General features: G+C 44.1%; 1 protein-coding gene across 15 annotated transcripts in view; it reads right to left on the bottom strand.

The window, feature by feature from the left end:
* NRXN3 (neurexin 3) overlaps positions 1-24,529 on the bottom strand; it is a 1,815,083-nt gene that overhangs the window by 593,702 nt on the left and 1,196,852 nt on the right. Inside the window, exon 1 of one of the 15 annotated variants that reach the window (XM_024997814.2) lies at positions 13,214-14,790. The exons of 9 other annotated variants lie outside the window; for them this stretch is intronic. In XM_024997814.2, coding sequence (XP_024853582.1) covers positions 13,214-13,451 — 238 coding nt within the window. In that variant the 5' untranslated portion in view covers positions 13,452-14,790. 15 annotated transcript variants of the gene reach the window in all.

Here is a 24,529-nt window from a genome sequence, read left to right as displayed (position 1 = left end):
CAATACCAGGGAACAGGTTGTATGTTTGCGAAGATTACTTGACCTAAAAGTTCAACATAGTTAGTCCTCTCCTCCTTGTCTGTGGGTCTCTTATCCACAGATTCAAAGAACATTGGATTGAAAATATTTGGGAAAAAAGTTCCAGAAAATTCAAAAAAGCCAAACTTGAATTTTCTGCGCAAAGGCAAAATTTGTATAGTATTTACATTGTATATACAACTATTTGCATAGCATTTACATTGCATTATATCCCTGGAGAGGGAAGTGGCAACTCACTCCAGTATTCTTGCCTGAGAAATCGCATGGACAGAGGAGTCTGGTAGGCTACAGTCCACAGGGTTGCAAACAGCTGGACCCGACTTAGCGACCAAACAACAGCAAAAACAACACATTGTATTCGGTGTTATGAGTAACCTTGGGGATGATTGAAATGATACAGGAGAATGTGTATGGGTTAAGGTAATATGCAAAAACTGCACTGTTTTATTGAAAGGACTTGAGTATCTGCAGACATTCATACCTCATGGGTGTCTTGGAACCAATCCCCATGGATATTGAGAGGAACTGTAGATTAAAGGGGTTAACTGCTAAGTGAGTGGAAAAACTTGAGGTAAATTGCTTAATTCTCTGAGACTCAATTTCTTTTCCTATAAATTCATAGTAGTAATGGGCATCTCTGGTAGCTCAGACAATAAGGAATCCACCTGCAATGCAGGAGTGAAAGTGCAAGTCGCTCAGTCGTGTCCGACTCTTTGCGACCTCGAGGACTGTAGCCTACCAGGCTCCTCCCTCCATGGGATTCTCCAGGCAAGAGTACTGGAGTGGGGTGCCATTTCCTTCTCCAGGGGATCTTCCTGACCCAGGGATCGAACCCGGGTCTCCCGCATTCCAGGCAGATGCTTTAACCTCTGAGCCACCAGGGAACCCAGGTTCAATTCTTGGGTCAGGAAGATCCCCTAGAGAAGGAAATGGCAACCCACTCCAGTATTCTAGCCCGGAGAATCCCATGGACAGAAGAATCTGGTGGGCTACAGTCCATGGGGTCACAAAGAGTCAGACGTGACTGAGTATTTTGTGCGTGTAATTTTAATAATGGTACCTACCATGAAGGATGTTGGTAAAGATTAAATGAATAAAGCTAAAGCATTTAGTTTAGTACCTGACTGTAATTTACAAGAAGCCCATACTTGGTCATTCAGATGACCAAAATACACTTCTCATATGTATTCATTCTTCATCCACACTTCTGGGATCACAGCTTTCAAAACCCCCAGAATTTTTGGTAAGCACCTTAGGAGCTGGGGTTAGGGGGAAGTGAGTAGGGCCAACCTGGTAATTAGAGGGTTGAAACTTTCAGTCCCACCCCCAACCTCCTAGAGGGGCTAGAGGTTGAATCAATCACAAATGGCCAATGTTTTAATCAATTATGCTAATGTAATGAAGTCTCCAAAAGACTGTTAAAGGAGTGGGTCCAGATGGGGAATACATGGAGAATTGGGGAGAGGGGCTCACCTGGAAAGGGCGTACCTTGCAGAGAATTAGATGTTCTAAGACCTTCAGGAGAGGGTCAGGTACATTCAAAGATTTGGGGAAAAAAGTGAATAATAATAATTATTATTAAAAATAAAGTAAATACAACTGCCATTTTTCTAAAAGCACAAAGATATCTCCTTTCTTGGGTTTATTTTTTCTAAGATTGAATTGACAGAAGTGAACACCCAAAGATGTCCATCAGAGTTCATGTCAAGAGATACACAATAATTGGTTCAAGGAAAAGATAAACAATAAAACCTTGACTATCTAAGTCACTCACAGGACCCTCCTCCCACCTAAACTATTCAGAAGGCCAAATTTTCCCAAGAGCTGAGATTTAACCCTTTAATCATCTTTTCAAACTTTTAAAAAATCAGAATGCTGCTAAAATTGACCAGAAGAATCCAGGAGAGTCTTGCTTTATCTATGAGCTAGTTGTTCAGTCCCTTGGACTGCAAGGAGATCCAACCAGTCCATCCTAAAGGAAATCAGTCCCGAATATTCATTGGAAGGACTGATGCTGAAGCTGAAACTCCAATACTTTGGCCACCTGATGCAAAGAACTGACTCATTTGAAAAGACCCTGATGCTGGGAAAGATTGATGGCAGGAGGAGAAGGGGACGACAGAGGATGAGATGGTTGGATGGCATCACCAACTCAGTGGACATGAGTTTGAGTAAACTCCGGGAGTTGGTGATGGACAGGGAGGCCTGGCATACTGCAGTCCACGGGGTTGCAAAGAGTCGGGCACGACTGAGCGACTGAACTGAACTGAGCTGAGTTGTTCACAAGGGCCTTTCAGCCTTTATTAAAACCAGGGCTTCAAAGCAATGGGCTTTATTCTATTAGTTATCACTTATAAAGAAGCCCCAAAGACGTTGCCACCTATCCCTACGTGCTCGTGATAAGTCTAGGACTTGAGACCTGGAATTAAGTGGATAATGGAAACACACTGAAATTGCTGACCTTTTGTCTACAGCCACTGAAGCAAGGCCAAGCCTGGGGAAGACTAGTTTCTCCTTGCTAGTCATTGCCCCTACTGCAAAGACAAGTATCTCCCCACGTCCACATTCCTGAAGCTGACAGACACACCAGTGCACTTTGGCAAGTCTTGCGTGCTCCTCATAAAAGGAGTTCTTTGTATGGCAACTGCAAATTTTAAAAAGGGCTCATTTCACCTGGGTGTCATGGGCTGATTATTCCTTCCTCCTTGTTTGAGCTCTGCAGACAGCCAGATCCTGCCTAGCTCCTCCTCCTTCCCTTCTTTGACAACATCAAATGCCAAAGGTGCAAAGCAAATAAATGTTAAGTAAAACACCGACACTGGTTCAGTTTAATGCTCTGCTCTGTCAACTCGCTCCACTGCCTAGCAACCGTGGTGGCTCACCCCAAGTTCATTTTCATTTTAATGTGCTCCACACAGAAAAGCCACCTAAATAGATACCCCCAGTTCTGAAGCATATAATCTCTAAACTACAGGAACGGGCGGATCATTTCCATTAGTTTCTTCTGTAGCGAAAACCACAATTTGCACCCAAAGTGTGTAATTATATTCAAATTCTGAAAGACTGCCTCGGAAACAGTTGAAATTCATAGTTTGGGGGAAAGACACTCAGGAGTAGATACCATTATGGTTTAATGTGGGAAGGGGGAGTGACAGGAATATTCCAAAACAGTAAAAAGAATTAAAAAAAAAAAGGGGGGGTGAGGACAGTATCTGAGAAAAGGTGGCTTTCAGGATTCTGGAGGTTTTATGTTCAGAGCTACTCAACTGTGAGTGACCAAGGGGAGGGGACCAGGACAAAGAAGGTGTCCCTGAGCAATACCTGAGTTGTGGCTTCAGATGGAAAACAGGCACAGGTGAGTACACAGGCCATTTCCCACCTGCTTTCAGGACATGAGACCCAACCAGGAGAGGACATGTCTCCTGGCATGGGAACCAGCCTGAATCTGAGCCCTTTCTCACACTAAGGTCTCCCATACAGAATACCTGTCAGCTACAAATTGACACTTGCCATTGAGACTTGCCATCTACCTCCACAAAGATTAAATCATGAGCTGCTACAGCTGCTGATTTCAACACTCTCTGAAAGGATTTCAGGGTGGGGAGCAGCAATGAGGCATTCTGTGCTCAGAGGAGCCTGGCGGAACAGGTCTTCAGATAGTCTGACATTCTCAGGAGCCGGTGTTACAAGTCCAGTGCTTCTATCTCCTCCCATCTAGAAAAGCATGGTGACACGTGCTTCTTGTGACTAGCAGTCATTTTCATGAGACTGGCAGAAACTTTCTGGAAAAATATGTGCTTGATCGCCTGTATTCTCCCTTTACCAAAATCACACACATACTGACCATTCCCCCAGAGTTTCTCAGAAATATCTGAGATGCTGATTCCAGGGCTGTACTCCTCATTTTGCATGCCATGCCAAGTCGCTTCAGTCCTGTCTGACTCTCTGCAACCCTATGACTTTAGTCCACCAGATTCCTCTGTCCATGGGATTCTCCAGGCAAGAAAACTGGGGTGAGTTGCTATGCCTTCCTCCAGGGGATCCTCCTGACCCAGGGCTCCTGCCTGCCAATGCAGGAGTTGTCAGAGACTTGGATTTGATCCCTGGGATGGAAAGATACCCTAGAGAGGGGCATGGCAACCCACTCCAGTATTCTTGCTTGGATAATCCCATGGACAGAGGAGCCTGGCAGGCTATGGTCCACGGGATCACAAAGAGTCAGACACAACTAAAGTGACTTAGCACACATACTCCTCGTTTTGACCCCAAATAAAACTTAACTCACAACTCTCACACTGTACATATTGTTTTAAGTCAACATACCCAAGAATCACACCTCTTAGCACAAAGCCAGATACCTATTAAAAGAATATATAGGAAACATTAATTTTTACAAAGGCCAGAAAAATCCAATGCTGTCAGAATCCATTCCTACAGGACTTCGTCTGGTTAAGGAGAAGAGGGCAACAGAGGATAAGATGATTGGATGGCATCATTGACTCAATGGACATAAATTTGAGCAAACTCTGGGAGATAGTGGAGGAGATGGAAGCCTGGCATGCTGCAGCCCATGGGGTCACAAAGAGTTGGACATGAGTTGGTGACTGAACAACAAGGGACATCAATCTGAAGCAAAGCATCTTGGGGAGATGAGAAGTCAGCCTCTATGTTGTAGAGTAAAAGACGGGTGATGGATGTCACATCATATTGCCCAGGTTCCCACATGATTCTGATACTGACTGATGCCCTTGGCTAAGACCCCACTTTGGCCATATGGGACATCAGGTGATCAGATAATCCCTAAGCTCGCTGCATTTGTTGTCTACTTCTTGAGATGATGGGCTTCCTAGGAGAGCAAAAAGGTCAAGAGCTCTGTAGTCAGAACCAGCTCTGAAGCCTGGATCTATCCCCAGCCTACTTTGGTCCTACTTAAGCTCTCTGAGTCTCATCATTTTTATTTATGAAGTGGGAGTAACCTTATTAGGGTCAAGGATTGTGAGGATTAAATGAAACCATATATATAAGGCATTGGAAGAGAGCCTGGCACACAAGAGGTGTGCATGAGATGCTGGCGTGTGATCCGAGCAACTCTTTCTCAAAACTCTAAGTAGAAATAAACCACCTGTTCTTTATAAACTCGGTTGTCATTCTGCCCCCTGCCCTGATAACGGTTAAACACAGCAGAGCATTTTAAACACAACGCAGAGCTCCTTTCTAGTACTGAAAAGGTATGTTTAAATGAAAGTGGCATTCTTTCTGTCTCAGCATGACTCTTTACTGAAGTTGGATCACGGGCTTTATAACATCACAGCGAGCCCCCCTTGTACATTATGCTGCTTCTATCAGAGGGGAAAAGAGAAAACCCGGCTGCAGCTTTGGCATAAGATAGTATCAGAGTCAAGAAAACAGAGCTATAAAATACTGGCAGACCTACGGAACTTAGACAGGTTGAAGATACACAGTGGGGTCTTTAAAGATGTACAGATTGGAGAATCATGCCATCCTAGTGCTGAGATCCATTTGGGGAGATCATTTCACTCAACCCTAGTATCGTACAAATGAGGGAAAAATGAAAAGGACAATTTTCCTCAGCTACAGTATTAACACTCAAACACACTACATGCGACACAGAAAACTATGGGTAAGAGAAAGGAGAATACAGCTTAGAAAATCAACATGTCTAAATGTCTAAGTGATAACAGATTAATACATTTTTAAAAAAATGCCATATCCAGAGTCACAGAGTCAGGGAGAAAGCAAGGAGTAAAATCTATGATCAGCACAATATCCCTTCCATAAGAATTCTGGTTCCAAATTTGGGATCTATAGTCCACTCTAAGGACTCCACCATAAAAATACACTCTCAACTTCTCTATGACCTTTGAGTCCTGGTAAGGAAATGTTTCAGAAATGACATTAGAAGAAGTTTTCCACTTCCAGATCTGAAAATAGTTGTTTAAAAAGACCTGTTTTTTCCCCTCATATAAGCTAGATTAAACACTCTAGTTTTTGATGGATATGGAGCAGTATATAGTGGTATTTAAATTCTGCACAAGTTTGCTAGAGAAGAAGGTCCAGTTCTAAATTTCCAAAATGGTCTCAGAATATTTCCTGGAGGCCTCTCCCCTTGTGCTTCACTGAGCTTCTAAACCATTTGCTATAATTTGTTATTCTAGGCTAAAATTCGCCAGCATAGATTTATACCTAAGAAGACAGTTACCAAGAGGAGCAAGATGACCCCACGTGCTATCTTCTTTTAGTGCCATAAACAAGGAAGTACATGGTAAGATTTTTCTCCTATTTCCCTTTCCTTGCCTTGGAGGCAGAAAGTGTTGCTACAGATAAGAAATGAAGAAAGCCAGTACTTACATGTTGTTAACTTCAATCTACCAACCTGCAAATAGTCAACACTGAAGCTGGATTTTATGCAAAGAATTGAAAGAGTATTATCATTAATCTATTCCCATAACATGTTTCATCTGTACACAGAAATTAAGGAAAGCACAACTTGTTTAATTTTTCATACGATTCTGTGATACGTGTATGGTAAGTATTATTAATGCTATTCCCAGTTAAAAGATGAAAATACTGAGTCTTAATCAAGTCAACTGACTTATCGAAGGCTCCCAAGCGACAGGCAAAGACTGAGACCTATTTCCTCCAACTCTAATCTTGTAGTGACTGTTCCCAAACCCACCTAACAGTACCCTGCACCTCAGAAGTGCATCATCATCTACCTGTCAACCTTAGCACACGTTCTCAAAATCATTTTTCAGAAATACATGAATACAAAAAGAAAATTCATTCCCTTTCCCCAAAGAGGTGAATATGTTGCTTGGGATTTATATCAGCAAGGGCATAATAACTGCAACATATTTTCTCAATTGTCTCCCATGAAATATACAGTTTCCTTCATGTGAGTTTAAAATACAGTTTCATGAAAGAAATTCAATGCAAAAACACCGAAATTGACATAGTTTTAAATGGACATACTTTTTTCCAAATATTCATAAAAGTATTCATACTTATTAAATTCATTTCTTCTTCACTGAAGGGTGAGGTGTGCAAACAGTTGGCAATATGTGTCTTGAGAGAGGAAAAGAGTGAGTCACCGTAGCTGATTAAAGGGAGTCCCTGGAAGAGAAGGGGTGTCAGGCCTGGATGGCAGCTGGTCTCAGCAGAGAGCCCTGGAGGGTGGGCACTGAAGTCTGTCTACAGAGCATGTGTCTGGAGTCAGGCAGGATCAGCCAGTGTGCACAATCAAGGTGGAGGCTCCGTCACACGAAACAAAGAGAAAAGCAAACACAAGTTTCACTAAAGTCACTGGTGTTGCTGTCTCCATATATGTAAGTAGGATTCTTCCCAAGGAGGTTCCATCTTATCAGTTTTGTAAATCGCTACCATTGTCATCGAAGATTTACTTTTCCCATTGTAAAAGTCTGACTTCCCCGGAGATGCTCTGCACAGTACATGTTTACTTTACAATAACTGGATCCTGGGGGTGGGGAAGGAGGAGTACTATGAGCTGACCTGTATGCCCCACAACATTCATATGTTGAAGCCTAGACCTCCAGGACTTCAGATCATGACTATATTTGGAGGAAGGGCCTTTAAAGGGGTACATGCATACATGCATGCACTCTTGGTCATGTCTGACTCTTCACGACCCCATGGACTGTAGCCCACCCGGATCCTCTGTCCATGGGATTCTGCAGGCAAGAATACTGGACTGGGTTTCCACTTTCTTCTCCAGGGGATCTTTCCCACCCAGGGATTGAACATTTGTCTCTTGAGTCTCCTGCAATGGCAGGAGACTTCTTTACTGCTGAACCACCTGGGAAGCTCATTTAAAGGGGGTGATTAACTTAAAATGGGGCTCTGAGTGAAACTTAATCCACTCTGACCAGTATCCTTATCAGCAGAGGAAATTCGGACACACAAGGAAACATCAGAGATGAGTGAACACGGAGGACAGACCCCGGAGGGGACTCAGCAAGAAGGCGGCCGTCTGCAAGCCAAGGAGAGAGGCCTCAGAAATCAAGTCTGCCAAAACCAAAAGGTTGGACTTCCAGCCTCCAGATCTGTGAGAAAATACATTTCTGTTGTTTAAGCTACCCAGTCTATGATTTTTTTTTTTATGGCGGCCCTAACAAAATAATATAAGAAAGGAAGTATGATTACGTTCAAGTTTTATCTTAAGAAATTTGCCTCTCTCCCTGATTACACAGGGTTCTAGTGAAAAAAGCTTTCTGAGGTCTGATCAATTCACTCATTAAAATGTAAAGCACAATATGTTATGTCTTCCAGACAACAAAACAATAAAGATCTTGCTACTGAATTTCAGCCATCAGCCAGTTCGGTAAAGGGTTTATTTTTCCTGAAAAGGAACTGTTCCAATTTCCTCTTCTCTTTTCCTTAGGATATGGCAGCCCTCACCTCCATCGCCCACTCCGACAAAGATTTATATTAAAAGTCCTAAAGAAATATACACTAGGATAGTATAATCCTCCTACACTGGCCTTTCAAGAACAATTTAATCTCCAGAGCAACCACTTGCCAGCAAACTTTAGAGACACCAAACAAAGCATCTAGAGAAGAGAGAGAAAGAGAAGCCAATTTAATTAATTCATCACTAAGGCCAAAGACATATAAATCTTACCATTTTATCTGTCAACCAACACTCTGAATTATTCAGCAATCTGAATCCCAAGAAGGGAGGGAGAAAGAAAATGGTTAGAAAGCAGCTGGCTGAGCAATAGAAAGTGCTAAACAGATCAGAGCAAAACAAGCCCCAAGTCTGGAAAAACTTCAGAGATGGAACTGTGTGACAATGAATGAGAAGCATCATTTCCTACAAGAAAGACTCCTGGCTAATGGATCACAAGGGAGACTACTACCACCACCTTTGCTAAGATGATTCAAAGAGGACTTACCTACACACACAGACACACACACAGAGACACACACACAGACAGACACACACAGACAGAGACACACAGACACAGAGACACACACACAGAAACACAGAGACACACACACAGACAGACATACACACAGAGACACACACACAGACAGACAGACACACAGACAGAGACACACAGACACAGAGACACACACACAGAAACACAGAGACACACAGACACACACACAGACACAGACACACACACAGAGACACACACACAAAGACACACACAGACATACACACACACAGAGACACACAGACACACACACACACAGAGACACACACAGACACACACAGACACAGAGATACACACACAGAAACACACACAGACACAGAGACACACACAGACACACAGACAGACAGACACACACAAACACACAGAGGTTTCTGGTCAAGAGGCTTTCTTCTAATACCTTGCGGTGTATTTTTTTCTTTTACAAAAAAACTGAGTTTTATGCCCCCAAATGCCTAAAGAGCCAGAAAGCTCTGCTATTTTGTGGAAAGCAAAGTAGAAGTCACATATTAAGTACACCTAGGCTCCTAAGGGCACACTTTTTTTAAACTGTAAGTACTGAGACACTTTTAAGTGGAGGCGCATTGGACTTCTTAAAGGTGGGAGAGAGGGAAAAGACACATAAAACTATACGTCCCATGCACGCTCAGTCGCTAGGTCGTATCCCACTCTTTGCAGCCTCATGGAAGCCAGCCTGCCTGGGTCCTCTGTCCATGGGATTTTCCAGGCAAGAATACCGAAGTGAATGGCCATTTCCTTCTCCAGTTATATGTCCCATAGCACTAAATTACCTAGGAGCTTCAACAAGCATGACATAGAAGTGTGAAAATAAAGATGAGAAAGAAAAATACCTGAAGGGATATTTTGAATAACAGAATACTGTAAATTTGCATTTCACAAGGGATGTGTAGATTTCATACTAGTTAATTTGGTTGGGTATCTGGATCCTTGTCCCATCCCTCCTATTTTTGAAATTTATACAAGCATTTATCTTTCACAGATGATCCAAATACTTCTGAAATTATTCCATGCTGAACAATACAATGTCATATTTAGTTTTCTATCCTTAGCAGGTTACACACAGCCTAGCACATAGTAAATACCCAATAAATGTTAGTTCAGTAGAAGACAGCACGTAAGGAAGCAACAAGCCTCAGAGAAGGGACTGAGTAATGGGTGAAAGCTTACTAGACTCCAAGTGAGAAGAGAGTTCATTCTATTCAGAGACACAATTTTCACCTAAAACTATTTTGCATACTCCAGCAGGGGTGAGCTTCTTAGTCTTCCCAGCTTATAAAGGAGCTCAGCCCACTCTAGGCTGCCCTGGGATCAAGATTTTAGGCAAAATCTATACATAGTAAATTTTTTAAAGAACAGAATCAAACCTGGGTAGATGATCAGCTGTTTGGAGGATTTCTCTTTCTTCCATCTGTTTTTGTGTGAGTTTCACTATAGGATAGGAGGTTTTAGACAAAGGGGGTGCTCATTAACAGGGCAGATCTGAGGACCTCCAGCTTCTCAGGAAATGGACAAAGGGAACAAGGGTAGAATAAAAAAAAAATAAAAGAAAGAAAAAAAACATCTCCTTGAGTCCAGAGACCATTATTGGACTCAAGGTCCTAGTATTCATTTATACCAGAATGAAGGACATTTACTTCCTCACAGACAGTAGAAACGGCTGCTTTTAACTCTGGAATCAGGTTGGAGGAAACTGTGAGTAACAACCATTAGCCTCCTACCACCTCCATCCAAAACATTTTTGAAAACAACTGCTGATAGCTAAGGCTTTGTCTTGGATGAGGGGAAAGCAAGGGTACTCCAAGTAAGAATGAGGGACATTAAGGAAGCACTGAGGGGTCTTCTGGTGCTTTCAGGCAGAAGAGGGCACAGCTTAGACATGGGATTGAAGCCAGAGTTTGGGGTGTCTTGTTGCTTACTGCTTCTCTTCATTTCAAGTCCCAAAATATGAATTAAACATGCAAGGAGCCTGCCTAATATAGATGCATCCAGTCTTCAAGCCCAGATCAATGGGATGGGACTTCAGGATTGAAAGGAGATATATAAAGAGTTGATTTTGTGAGCTTCCTTGTCTTCAGTCATGCTAGATTCTTAAGTTCACTGCATTCTACAGCTCTGATGGGAACTGAGGACCTTTTCTAGGATCTCTACTCATTTACTTACTTGGTTCTCCTTTTTCTGTGGCGCCGAATCTTATCAGATGTAGGTTAATGAGAAAGTAGACTGGGAACCAGTTAAGAAGATTTAGAGAGTCCTGAGCAACCAATCAGGGAAGAAATCAAGTAAACAGAGAAGAGTTGTGCTTAACCTGTGCTGGGCTCAACTCCTCTAGGCCCCTCAGCTGACTGAGAGAGGAAGGGGGCAGAGCCAAGGGGACAGGAAGAGATTGACAGATTTAAGAATCCCAGGGAAGTACTGCACATTCCCTCACTTAATTACTTGCTGCTTTTAACTGTTTATATCCCGAACAGAAAGTATAGAGACCCTGCTAGCCTATATAACCTCTAACAAATGCATATCTTCATCTCCCTGCTGATAATTTACACTAATTAGCAAAATTTAGCTAATTATCGCTGAGCATTTCCGTGTTTAATCATGGCTATTAGTAATAGTCTGTCTGGCTTCCTCCATCTCCCACCCCTCTCTTTTCCTTTCTCACCCTTTACAATCCCACCCCCCCACTGCCAGTCCCTCTCCTCCTTAGAAACTGAGTTTTTATTTCCATGAAATTGCTTTTGCCTTTTTGGTGACTGTGGCTCTTTCCTCTCCTATGTTTTTTTTTTTTTTTTTCTTTTCTGAAAGCCTACACCAAAACCCAGCAGGAATTACAGAGAAAACAGCAACCAGATCAAGATCAAGCATTCCCTCCTCCCCACCACCTCCTCTCCACCAACCAGGACAAGCTCTGAGCCGCTTGACGACTCCATCAAATAAAATGTAAAGAAAGAATCAGAGCGAGAGGACGTGCTGGCATTTTCTCCATGTGCTTCCACTTAACACTACAGCCAGCACTGTACAGAGCAGGAACCCAGGGCCTGGAGGCGGTGGGAAGAACGGACGTTCCCAGTGGGGTCTGGATGTGACAGGTCTTCAAAATACACGCTAGGGCAGGGGACCTCCAGGGCGGTTCGCTCTCGCTGCTCCCCAAAGGGCTGCTCCTGCAGGTGGGCTCTGTGATCCCTGGTCTCCTCGCCGTCAGAGTGGAGTGCATAGTACACAAATAACGAAGCTCTCGTCTTCAGAACAGTTTACTACAGCAAGCGCCACCCTCCGCGGCAGACATCACCCTCTCTCTTCAGAGGTAGCCTGCTCAAAGCTGAGTTGTCATTTTAAGAGCCAGAGATCTCCTCTTTCACTCGCTATGCAAGGAGGGTCGTTTAGAGCAAAACACATCACACTTGCATGGTGTGAACAAGCCCACCCATACTACCCTTAGTGGAAACAAATTCCCATCAGAGGGAGATTGAAGTGGCAACAGTTTACACTTCGGTAAATTATAAATGGACTTTGCCTTATCTTATGCATTGCCTCCTCCTAGATAGTTAGCAATATTAGGGGTACAATTTTCATCATAGCTGCTCTCTCCATCTGACATGTGGACAAACTTAAAGCTGTGCACATGAACAGTTTAATAACCACTGGTTATTAAAAAAAATATTTTCTGCCTCTCTACACTCAGCTACTTTCCCCCACTCCCCAACCTTAACCACTTTATAGCAGTTCAATCAACTTCAGGCTGAAGACATAAGGATTCCTGCTGCCTGCTATTTTCCCAGGACTAGTTCTCCAACAAGATCAGAGAGAAGAAGGGTAAAAACAAGGTGAATGAATGGATTCTCAAAAGTGCAGCACTAGGGACTTATCTGATAAGTTGCCTGCCATCTGTTGGGTGAAGGAAGCAGAGGGTTCCAAAGAGGAGAATACCAGTGCTTGTGCAGCCCTGAATAAGCAAGCCAGCCCAGGTGGGGAGGACCCATTAGAGAAAATGGGAACGGGGCAGAAAACACCAGCTTATAGGGGAAATTGGGCATTTTCTTCCCTCATGCACATGCGATGCTTTTCATGATTTTCAATCCATTTTTTTTTTCATATTCTTTTCCCACCCTTAACATTACCTGAAAGGCGAGTGGGTTACAGAATTGCTATGCCCCATTAAAAGGATAAAGAGCAGAAAGACCCACCGTGCCCTCCTCGAAGGGAAACAGGGGAGCGATAGATAGAAATAGGCACTGAGTGATGCTTGCTGCCATGGAAATGGTGCTCGTGCTGAGAGTGAGACCCCGGCGAGGAGGAGGAGGAGGCTACATTAGAGGAACTCCACACAGAGCTGACGATACATCCCCAGAAAAGGGACCAGATCCCAAGCGTCCAGGCCGGCCGGCGAGGAGGGTTCCGTCTCGCGTGGATTCTCAGGTGCATGGTCAACGCACAGGACCACCACGGATGGGCAGTTTGAATTCCAGCCAGTGAGGAATAATTAAGTTCATGATGCCCAGGGGCCCATCATAGCAGGAGGAATACTCGCCCGGATTTTGGAAAACAGGGAAGGAATAAGCGTTTTCAAGACAGATGATGGGGGGAAAAACTACTTAAAAGAAAAAAACAAACATATAAGGCAAAAGCTCCCCTTTCTTGGAGCTGAAATTTACGATGCCAAAATACACCCAGGTATAGCAACCCTCCTAGGGAGCCCCGGAATGCCACACATGTCAGGGGAGGCCCTTCGCAGCTCCTCCTGGTCTCCGCGGGGCACCTCGGGTCGGATGACTTAACTGCACACTCCGGGAAGCCACACGGAGGGAAGGTGGAAATGAAGGAAGAAGAGGAGACGGCAGGAGACCCAAGTAGGTTCAGCTTAGTTTATCCCAACATCCGAGCAGTTTGAACATTTTTTTCCCCCAACTTGGCGAGCGATGCAATGCAGAACTCCCAGGAAAAGGAGGGCTGCAGATGCTGAGAGTTCTTCGCGGGGTCCTCGGAGACTCGGTGGAAGGGCTCCGGGAGGCGGAGGCTGTGAACCCTGCGAGTTCTGGAAGAGCGCCACGGAGCAGCCGCCTGCGGGCCGGGTGTCTCAACGGGATGAAAAGGCAACAGCCACCGGAGGAAGATAGGAACAAGAACGACCGGAGAGAGAGAGGAGAGGAGGAGGAGGAGGAACCCAGCGCGGAGCGGCCACCCAAACCGACGTGGCCCGGGCGCAGAGAGGCGGGGCGGGAGAGCCGCGAAGGCGCCCGAGGAGGTGCCCGGCGGGCGGCCGAGTTGGCCGGGAGGCGGGCGGGCGCCTGCAAAGCGCGCGGAACCGGGAGGCACAGGTGAAGCGAAGCGAGGAGTTGGGGCGCCAGATTCACGAATGGGCAAGTCTTATGCAAATAGCGCACTCCCGAGAGCAAATCAGGGCAGCCCGAGCGCTCGGCCGAGGGACTGGCTGGCTCGGAGGGAGGAGGGGCCCGAGCGCCCCGGAATCCCGGCCCTCCCCATTCAAGTGCACGCTGGTCTACCCCCCGCGCGAGCTACGCGCGCGCACCAACACCCTGCCTGCTGACGCTCGGCTCCCTACCGGAGGAGTGAGCACAAGCGTGTGTGTGTGTGTGTGTGCGCGCCCTGCGCCTTTTGATCGCCGGATCCCTGCTCCTCTCCCAGGCATATTAAGCCAAACTCCGGCAATTGGAAAGGAAACAAACAAACAAACAAACAAAAAACTGCAGGCGGCAGCGAAGGCTGAAGTCGCCCCAGATAGAAATAAAAATCAACCCCTTGAGTCAGCAGGAGCGCCGGAGCGGCTTGCACGCGGTAGTGCCCGAGCGCGCGCGCGCTCCCCCTGGCCTGGTGGTCAGCATCGCGGGGCCACTCTCCGGGGGCGTGCCTCTTTGGGGGCGAAGGGGATACGAGCCCAACCGAGGGGCGAATGGCGGCAGCGCGTCCTGGTTCTCGAAGGTGAAGGCGGCGAGATGGACCCCAGGAGGGTGAGAGGTTTGATGCGCTCCCCCGGGGGAGGCCCTTGGAGAAGGTAGCTCCCACCCCTGGTGGGCAGGATGTTCTGGGAATTCAGGACCCAGGGGTTGGCTGGTCCAAGAACTTCAGAAGAGGTGAGGGCTGAGTCGGCTGGCGAAAGAGTGGCTGGTCTGGCCTGCCCTGGCCTTAGAGGCACGCGGCCCCCGGAGAGTAGAGCCTCCGGGCCTCCAGGATTCTGGGCACGAAAAGAGTGCGGCTTTTACATCCAGGCTGAACCTGCAGGGGACAGCGGAGAGGCAGGAAGAAGCTTGGCGGGCCCGCAGTGGCCATCTGTTACTCCAGGAGGAAGCAGACCAGAGCTCGGCCAGCAAACGGTGATGTTCTGGACGAGGCAGCCTCCATCCCACCCCTCACCCCCCAACTTCTCACTACGCTGTTGAGCCAACAGCGTGATACAGAAACCCGACAGCCTCCTGGACTCCCGGGTCTTGCTGTTGCTGCCTCTGACTCCCTCCTTTCCAGTCCCCTTAGTTATAAAAGCACAGTATATTTGGGGGTGGGGCGGGGATGGAGAAGTAAGGAAATAATACTTGCTGGTTAAATCACATCATATATACTACAGGACACTTGCTGGTTAAATCATGTCTATATGTCTTCAGTTCTGTTCAGTTGCTCAGTCGTGTCTGACTCTTTGCCACCCCGAGGACTGCAGCACGCCAGGCCTCACTGGTCCATCACCAACTCCTGGAGCTTGCTCAAACTCATGTCCATCGAGTCGGTGATGCCATCCAACCATCTCATCTTCTATCGTCCCCTTCTCCTCCTGCCTTCAATCTTTCCCAGCATCAGGGTCTTTTCCAGTGAGTCAGTTCTTCACATCAGGGGGCCAAAGTACTGGAGCTTCAGCTTCAGCATCAGTCCTTCCAATGAAATTCGGGACTCATTTCCTTTAGGATGGACTGGTTGGATCTCCTTGCAGTTCAAGGGACTCTCAAGAGTCTTCTCCAACACCACAGTTCAAAAGCATCAATTCTTCAACGCTTGATTATATATATTTATATACAGGCTTCCCAGGTGGCGCTAGTATTAAAGAACCTACCTGTGAATGCAGGAGACATAAGTTGCGTGAGTTTGATCCCTGGGTCAGGAAGATTCCCTGAAGGAGGGCATGGCAACCCACTCCAGTATTCTTGCCTGAAGAATTCCATGGACAGAGGAGCCTGGCAGGTTATATAGTCCATGCAGTCACAAAGAGTTGGACACGACTGAAGCGACTGAGTATGCATATATATATATATGTGTGTGTGTGTGTGTGTGTATGTTTGTGTATATATATATATAGATAGCGAGAGAGACATGCACACACACACACACACACACACTCAGCACTTAGGCAGCATTTCTTTTTTAAAAAGTTTATAGCACCTATCATACTCCTGCTCTCAAGAGACATCTCAGGCCTCCTGACTGAGAATAAGAGATTAAGACAGTCCTATTCATTCTTGGGGCGCCTTGAAGAGATGTTGAATAAGTTAGCATTATCTGTCTCTAACATAAAGATATCAAAGCTAGAAATGATTTGCCTTCAAGGTCAAGTATCAAGTCCCTTTGAGACTTTATGATGGTGACTTGGTGCTCTGGTTAGGAAATTGGTGTTCTCCTGAAGATCCCTGCTGCCTGCAGTAAATGGTGCACAGTCATCCCAGCTGCTCTGGCTCTTGGCTATAAGGGTGATTCAAGATCCACAGCCTCCGATGGGATGGCCCTCATTTGTGATTTTACATGCCTTTGGGTTGTGGCCCATCAACATAATGTTTTAAACTAGCAACGTGTACTCAACAATAGCACAATAAGAGAGAGGGGTGATTGATGGAGACCTGATTTACACCCTGATTAAGACCTGATTTCTTTCTCTGTAAAATGGGAATAGTTCCTCCTCCCCTTATAAGGTTCTTGGGAATATTAAATAAGATAATGCATATACAGCATGTGGCATAGCAGTAAAGAGTGGTAGTAATTTTTGTTTAATAGAAAAATAAGCTAAAACTCCAAAAAGTTTAAGTACATGTTTAGGGTCTCAGGCAACTATTATGACAAAAGTGAAAAAAAATACATATTAATATCCTAGGCATCCTCCATTAACGCAGATGATAATTCCCATTCAATCCAACCACTCCTTGATGTCCTCCTCCAGATGGAATCTCACGGCGCTTTGGATTTAGTCTCTGTATCATGGCCTTAAAGAGACCTAGATGACCTGGCTTATACCTAGTTCTCCAACTCCATCTTCTTCCAGATGACCTCTTACTCTCTACCCCGCCGTCTCCTGGAGCTGCTTTTTGCTCTTGAGTGTGCAAAGCTCCTTCCCAACTCAAGGCCTTTAAACATGCTGGGCCCTCTTCTCTGGAACACTCTTCCCTAAGATTTTCATCTGATTTTCATTGCAGATGTGACCTCCTCAGAAGCCCTCTCTGACCCTCATCTAAAGTAAGCTACAACCCCCCCAAAGGTACTTTAACCCATGACCATGTTCTGTTTTCTTCAAAGCACTCCACTTTCTGAAATTATTTTATTTATATTTGTTCATGGTCTGTCTCTTTAAAAAGCCTGGCAGTTCCCTGGATGTTGAACCTTTGCCTTGGTCTCCCCGATATTTTCTGTGTGCGCAAGAGTGCGTAGCACAGAGTAGAAGCTCAGTAAACCTTTGCTGAATTAATGCATCCAAGGGATCAATTTCCAACCTCATGTGGTGTGGTTTAGTGGCTAAGTTGTGTCTGACTCTTGCAACCCCATGGCCTTATAGCCCACTAGGCTTCTCTGTCCATGGGATTTCCCAGGCAAGAATACTGGAGTGGGTTGCCGTTCCCTTCTCCACGGGATCTTCCTAATCCAGAGATTGAACTCATGTCTCCTGGGTCACAGTGGGATTCTTTACCAGCTGAGACACCAGGGAAGCCCTTCCAACCTTATATGCATGTATTTTTATATACCATTTATTCCACTGACATACTTATCTGGCACTAGTGACACTGACCCCCAGAGACACATATTTGCAGAGATCATGAGTTGACTACCTATCCACTTAATGCTTTTCTTCTTTTCTGAATTGGCATTGAGTATTGGAGACTGTATTTTTTTCCCTTAATCCCAAGGAAGGATGGGAAGTTTAGATGGACCTTCCAATTAATTCTCTGCTAGGCAACAAAGTGAAAAATAAATCCTTAATGCAGTACAAAACCTGGAAATGCCACTGGTGCATAACAGCTGGAACTATTCATTTGACTTGTCATACTTATCATTTATTTATTTACTTTTCACAAAATGTCAAAAGAAGTATCTGTGAATTCTGGTAAGGCTGATTCCACTTGGGGACCGAGTAGAACACAGAGAAGATCTATCAGAGGCCAAATGCAAGACTGGTTTATTGTTCTTCTTTCTCTTTCAAGTGGCAATCCACAATTATCCTGATAAAAAGCAATGTCCTCCTCCAATTTAACACATTGTTGAAAATTTTTTTTCATTTCCTTTCTCTCCTTCTTCTCTCTTCCTCTAGTTAACACATTCCTACTTAGACGTCTTTTCTAATTCACGTCATTCTCAGGTCTATTAGAATTTACACGGAGAGTGCATGTTCAGTCACTCAGTCGTGTCCGACTCTTTGCGATCCCATGGGCTGTAGCCCATCATGGTTCAGTGGTTCCCCTGTCCATGGAATTTTCCAGGCAAGAATACTAGACTGGGTTGCCACTTCCTTATCCAGAGGATCTTCCTGACCCAGGGATCGAACCTGCGTCTCCTGCATCGGTAGGTGGATTCTTTACCAACGGCGCCACCTGGGAAGCCCCGGGTTTATATAAGGCTGATCTATTAAGTTGGTTGCTGTTGTTTAGATTTTTAGCTCCAGGGACAACCCCTAGATACTGCCTGCATCTGCAGTTCTGGTTAAAGGGATTTGTCTTCACCTGGACCACCACAAAAGACTCCCCTCTTTCCCTCTGAGTTATCTTTTCTAGTGGGTCCTTTGAGTGAGAACACTTAGGAATGAAGCATGCAGCTACATGAAGATGAGAGTCTGTTTTTAAGATAGAGAGAGAGAGAAATAGATTTAGAAACGTTATGCTTACCACAGATTTAAAGTTGAAAAGTATAAATAATTTCACAGGAACAACCACGCTTAGCTCCACTTGGATAAACCGCCATGGCATCCTAACCAGACTTTTTGGAACCTTAAGTTTCTGAATGAAATGCAGCTTTTTTTTTTTTTTTTTTTAAAAAAGGCCTGTGGCTGGATTTGCCTGGGTTAATATCTCAGTTTCTCTATTATTTCAGGCTGCAGAATTTAGCACTATAGATTTCTCCCCCCCCCCCATTTTAATCTCCCCCTTCCTCTCCTCCCCGCCTCCAAAAAAAGACTGTCCCAAGATAATATGCGAGAATCCTGATCCATCTGACACTCTTTGTCTTGCTTTGGTGTGTGCATGCGTACCTGTGCAGTCTCTCGGTCATGTCTGACTCTTTGTGACCCCATGGACTGCAGCGCACCAGGCTCCTCTGTCCATGGATTTCCCAGGCAAGAATACTGGAGTAGGGTGCCATTTCCTCCTCCAGGGGATCTTCCCGACCCAGGGATCGAACCTGCGTCTCCTGCATTGGCAGGCAAGTTCTTTTACCACTGAGCCACCTGGTGGAAACCTCAGCTATGCAGTACTCTGGGGAATTTTCTGGCTCCTAAAATACATCCCACGAAAGTACTTAATGGTGTCAGGTGCCAGGAATCTAACGCACTGCTGCCCTGTCAGTCTCTCACAAGACATTCTCTCTGCACCTGCACACGCCTTTTCTCGCTTTGCAGAGCCTCCAGCTTTCCACTTTGCTGCTGGCGAGAGATGCCCATCCAGTTGTTGGCTGCAGGTCCAGCTGATCTGACGGCACAGACACAGAAAGCAGTGGGGCAGTCTGTTTCTCTGTGAGCCCTAAACTCTGGCAAGGACCCTTTTTCTCCCCAAATATACAGAGTAGAAATCCTTACATTTCTCTTGAAACACAGTTCCAAATATTAAGTTTAGGGAAGAGGGAAAAACAAAAACTAAACTCTCATAATGTGAAATGAAATCCAAGTCCTGAAAAAATACAGGTGACTGTTAACATGGCTATAAATATAGCCAAGGGTTCCATAAAACAGTCGAACTTTGCTTTATTATATGTCAGTGGGTTTATTTATAGCCACATAATTCATCCTTCTGCTCATTTATTTAAGAAAGCCATCCTGCAAAAAAGCAGGTTTTGATTATATTTTATATTTGGGAGTATAAAAGAGAAGCTTTATTCGTTTAAGTATCATTCCTACATGTATTTTGATTTAAAGAAAAACAAAGACAATGGCATCCTTGTATAATTTTATCATTTAGAGAATATGTTGCTTCTGTTCCTTTAATTTATCCTTCACACAAACATCCATAGTTGTTCTCTTGTCCTCCTTGTGGCTGAAATTGGGATATCAGGAGTCTGGATGTAGAGAAAAATCTATCTAGGAAATTTTCCAAATCTGTTGATCAATGGCTCTGGGTTATCTGTTTTGTTGGAATTTTACACATTTCTTTAAAGAAAAGAAAATACATATATAAAATGTTCCTATATAAACCTTAGCCAGCTTCCTCGGAAATCCAAGTGAAATTATTTTCTCATAGAAACAACCTTCCTTTTAATCGAGGACGGGATTCAGTTAGTTAGTCATAAAGAAATCGGGGCATTTAAACTCCCGTTAGTCTTCTCTAAACTTACATCGGCTATCAGAGATCATGTACATCTTAATCCAGTTTTAATGATTCAAACAAAGTGAATGATTGTTATATAATAACAGAAGTAATAACACCATTTGTATGTTTATAGGGAAATTATCAAATCAAATATTTAGAAGACACTTTGAGAGTGTGCATACTGATTTTGATCAGGGGCTCTGGTGCCTTAACCGCCTAGGTTCAACGTCTTGATTTTGCTTTCTAGCTGTTGTGAAAAATGTTGGCAAGGTCCTTAGCCCTTCTTTATCACAGCTTCTCCCTCTGTGAAATGGGAATAATCATGTTATCTAACAAAAAGCCTTGCTGTGAGGATTTAGAAAGGTATTACATGTAAAGTGTGTATAAACAATGCCTGGCACTGTGTGTATAAACAGTAAAGGGTCAATAAATGTGAGTGTGAAAATAATTGTCTTTTTCTCCAGCTGACTCCTTGAAATACATCTCTGCAGATGGTTTTTTTCTTTTCATTGACAAATCTCAAGAGGACTTAGCAAACAAAAAGTTCCCCTTGCAACTCCCAAACGTAGAATGGAAAGTTACTCCCCTGTGTTACCTGACTCACTGGATTCTTTTTGCCCATATATTTTGCAGAATGGGGAGCAGCTTAATCATACTCTTCTCACAAACATCTTTCAACTCCAAAACAATAAAGCTCACCATGGCCCCAGAATCAGATAATATGGAGTGCCAGAACCCAGCCCCATTTCATCAGTAATCATTTTCCAACATAACGGTGGAACTCACACAGCTTCAGTCTACTTTGGGATATGGAAGGTCTCTCGGGCTACTTTTCTGTCTCATCTCTTAATTTTCTCACCTTCTTTTCTCAAATAAACAATAAGTTTCAATTATTTAGCCTTCTTGCTAAAAAGCATGGCTTCTAAATCCTTTAATAATTTCCATTGGATTTACCTGGCATTTTACCATAATTCAGTATTTTTTAAAAGTTACTAAGAATGTACCTCTGAAGTAGGTTCTACGTAGTATTTTGTTGTATTCTTGTGCTTAGATGCTCAGTCGTGTCCAACTCACTGTGACCCCATGGACTGTAGCCCACCAGGCTCCTCTGTCCATGGGATTTTTTTCAGCCCAGAATACTAGACTGAGTTGCTATTTCCTCCTCCAGAGGATCATGGCGGCCCAGGGATTGAATTCATGTCTCCTGTGTCTCCTGCATTGGCAGGCAAAGAATGAGATGGTTGGATGGCATCATCGACTCGATGGATGTGGGTTTGGGTGGACTCCAGGAGTCGATGATGGACAGGGAGGCCTGGCGTGCTGTGGTTCATGGGGTCGCAAAGTGTCAGACACGACTGAGGGACTGAACTGACTGAACTGTTCTTCTGTATTGTTTGTTTTTATGCCTTTATTCTAGCACTTAGCATATTGTATATGGGAAGCTGAACATAGAGATGGGACTGATGGTTTGTTTTGTTTTTGATGGCTTTTTCCCTTGCTAGATTATAAGCTTCTTAAGGTTTTAAATCTTCTCTTTTCCATCCCAGGCCCCTGAACTCCATCTGGTTCCTTGCACATAGTTACAGTATACCTCATGTTCATGAAATACATGCACTCAAATAATTGGAGTCAGCTTCAACATCATTCCTTCCAATGAACACCCAGGGCTGATCTCCTTTCGAATGGACTGGTTGGATCTCCTTGCAGTCCAAGGGACTCTCAAGAGTCTTCTCCAACACCACAGTTCAAAAGCATCAATTCTTCGGCGCTCAGCTTCTTTACAGTCCAACTCTCACATTCATACATGACCACTGGAAAAACCATAGCCTTGACTAGACGGACCTTTGTTGGCAAAGTAATGTCTCTGCTTTTCAATATGCTGTCTAGGTTGGTCATAACTTTCCTTCCAAGGAGTAAGCATCTTTTAATTTCATGGCTGCAATCACCATCTCCAGTGATTTTGGAGCCCCAAAAAATGAAGTCTGACACTGTTTCCACTGTTTCCCCATCTATTTGCCATGAACTGATGGGACCGGATGCCATGATCGTTTTCTGAATGTTGAGCTTTAAGCCAACTTTTTCACTCTCCTCTTTCACTTTCATCAAGAGGCTTTTTAGTTCCTCTTCACTTTCTGCCATAAGGGTGGTATCATCTGCATATCTGAGGTTATTGATATTTCTCCCGGCAATCTTGATTCCAGCTTATGTTTCTTCCAGCCCAGCATTTCTCATGATGTACTCTGCATAGAAGTTAAATAAGCAGGGTGACAATATATAGCCTTCACGTACTCCTTTTCTTATTTGGAACCAGTCTATTGTTCCGTGAATAGAGAATGGAGTTAATCCGCTGTGGGGGGAAAGGGGACTCTGAGGAGGGCTTCATATACAAGGTGACAGGTGCCCCTAGTGTCAAAGGACTAGAGTTCAAATCCTGATCCACTCACTGTGACCTCAAAGCAGTTATTTTAAACTCACTGAGCCTATTTCCTAAATAGTATAAACATGAATACATCAAAACTCAGGATTGTTTTAAGGGGTAAATGAGAAGATATATTTGAAAGGAACACTGTAAATGCTTAGGTTAACTATTACCATGAACCATGGTATCATGGTACCATGAGGATGGTGAGGCCTTGAATGATTTCAAATAGGCAGAGAAGCAGAAATGTCAATGTAAGGAGATGAGTAGTGTTGGGTTGAATCAACCACAGAGGGCTTCCTGGAGGGGGCAAGTTTTAAGCTTAGCTTTCTCTTGTCAGTTAGATTGCTAAATCTTGAAAATCTCAGAAAGGTGTCAGCTGTTTACTTCAAACAAACAAAAAACAGGTCATGGGAAAAGGGAAGGGAAGAGGAAAGGAGAGGAGAGGAGGAGAAACTTACATATTGGAAACCATGTTTTTCATCTCAAATGACTGGTCTGGGTTATTCAGAGTTGTCAAATAAATACCATATAAATAAAAAGTTACATTGCAGCACAGCCAGGAGTTTTCCTTTGTTCAGTTTCTCTGGCACACTTACTTTTCAGATACTAAAATACTCATTTGGATCCAATTCATAAGACTATCATTTAGTCCTAGGAACACTATAGTTTAAGTATCCATCTTATACAAGCATCTGTCTCACAATTCCATGAAGAGTATATCTTCTAAGACAGAGGGACAGAGATATAAAATAACTGGCCATTTTCTTTTTGATATCATGCAGTCTTAAATCCAGTTAACAGAGAAGTCTTGGCGGGGGTAGAGATGAGATGAATGTTCTCCAAACAGAAGGTACAAAAGTGTTATCTAAGCAGTTCCAAAAATGTTTGCAAGATGAGTAATAAGGGCATTTCTCTGTGGTACTGAGGATTTAGCACTTTCCAAAACTGATGGTGAGGACAGGGGAATACTGAGATGTAAGTTTGTGTCATAGCAAGAGAAATAGACTGCTCTTAAAATAGATGAAACAACATTTAAGATAACACTATTTTGGCACTGATGATATCTATGTCTTCAAAATCTACCATTTCCAATATGAACAAGCAGAATTCGTTGTTCTTTCCTATCTTCTGTTAACATTTGTCACGTTCTCTTATCATCAGTTGGGTTTATATCTGGATCCCTTACACAATTTATAGAGGAATCATGTAGGGAACGGGGGCCTGGTCTGAGGGTCAAACAGCTTATGTTCTAGGGCCAGATAGCTTATGTTCAAATCCTTGCTCCTTTATTTAATAGCTGTGTGACCTTGGGTAAGTTGCCTAGCCTTTGAAAACCTGTTTTCTCATCAGTAAAATGGAGACTGTAG

The sequence above is a fragment of the Bos taurus genome, chromosome 10, assembly GCF_002263795.3.
Source record: "Bos taurus isolate L1 Dominette 01449 registration number 42190680 breed Hereford chromosome 10, ARS-UCD2.0, whole genome shotgun sequence".
Taxonomy (NCBI): Eukaryota; Metazoa; Chordata; class Mammalia; order Artiodactyla; family Bovidae; genus Bos; species Bos taurus.
Note: the sequence above shows the minus strand (reverse complement) of the source record. Positions and strands in the feature narration are given on the sequence as shown.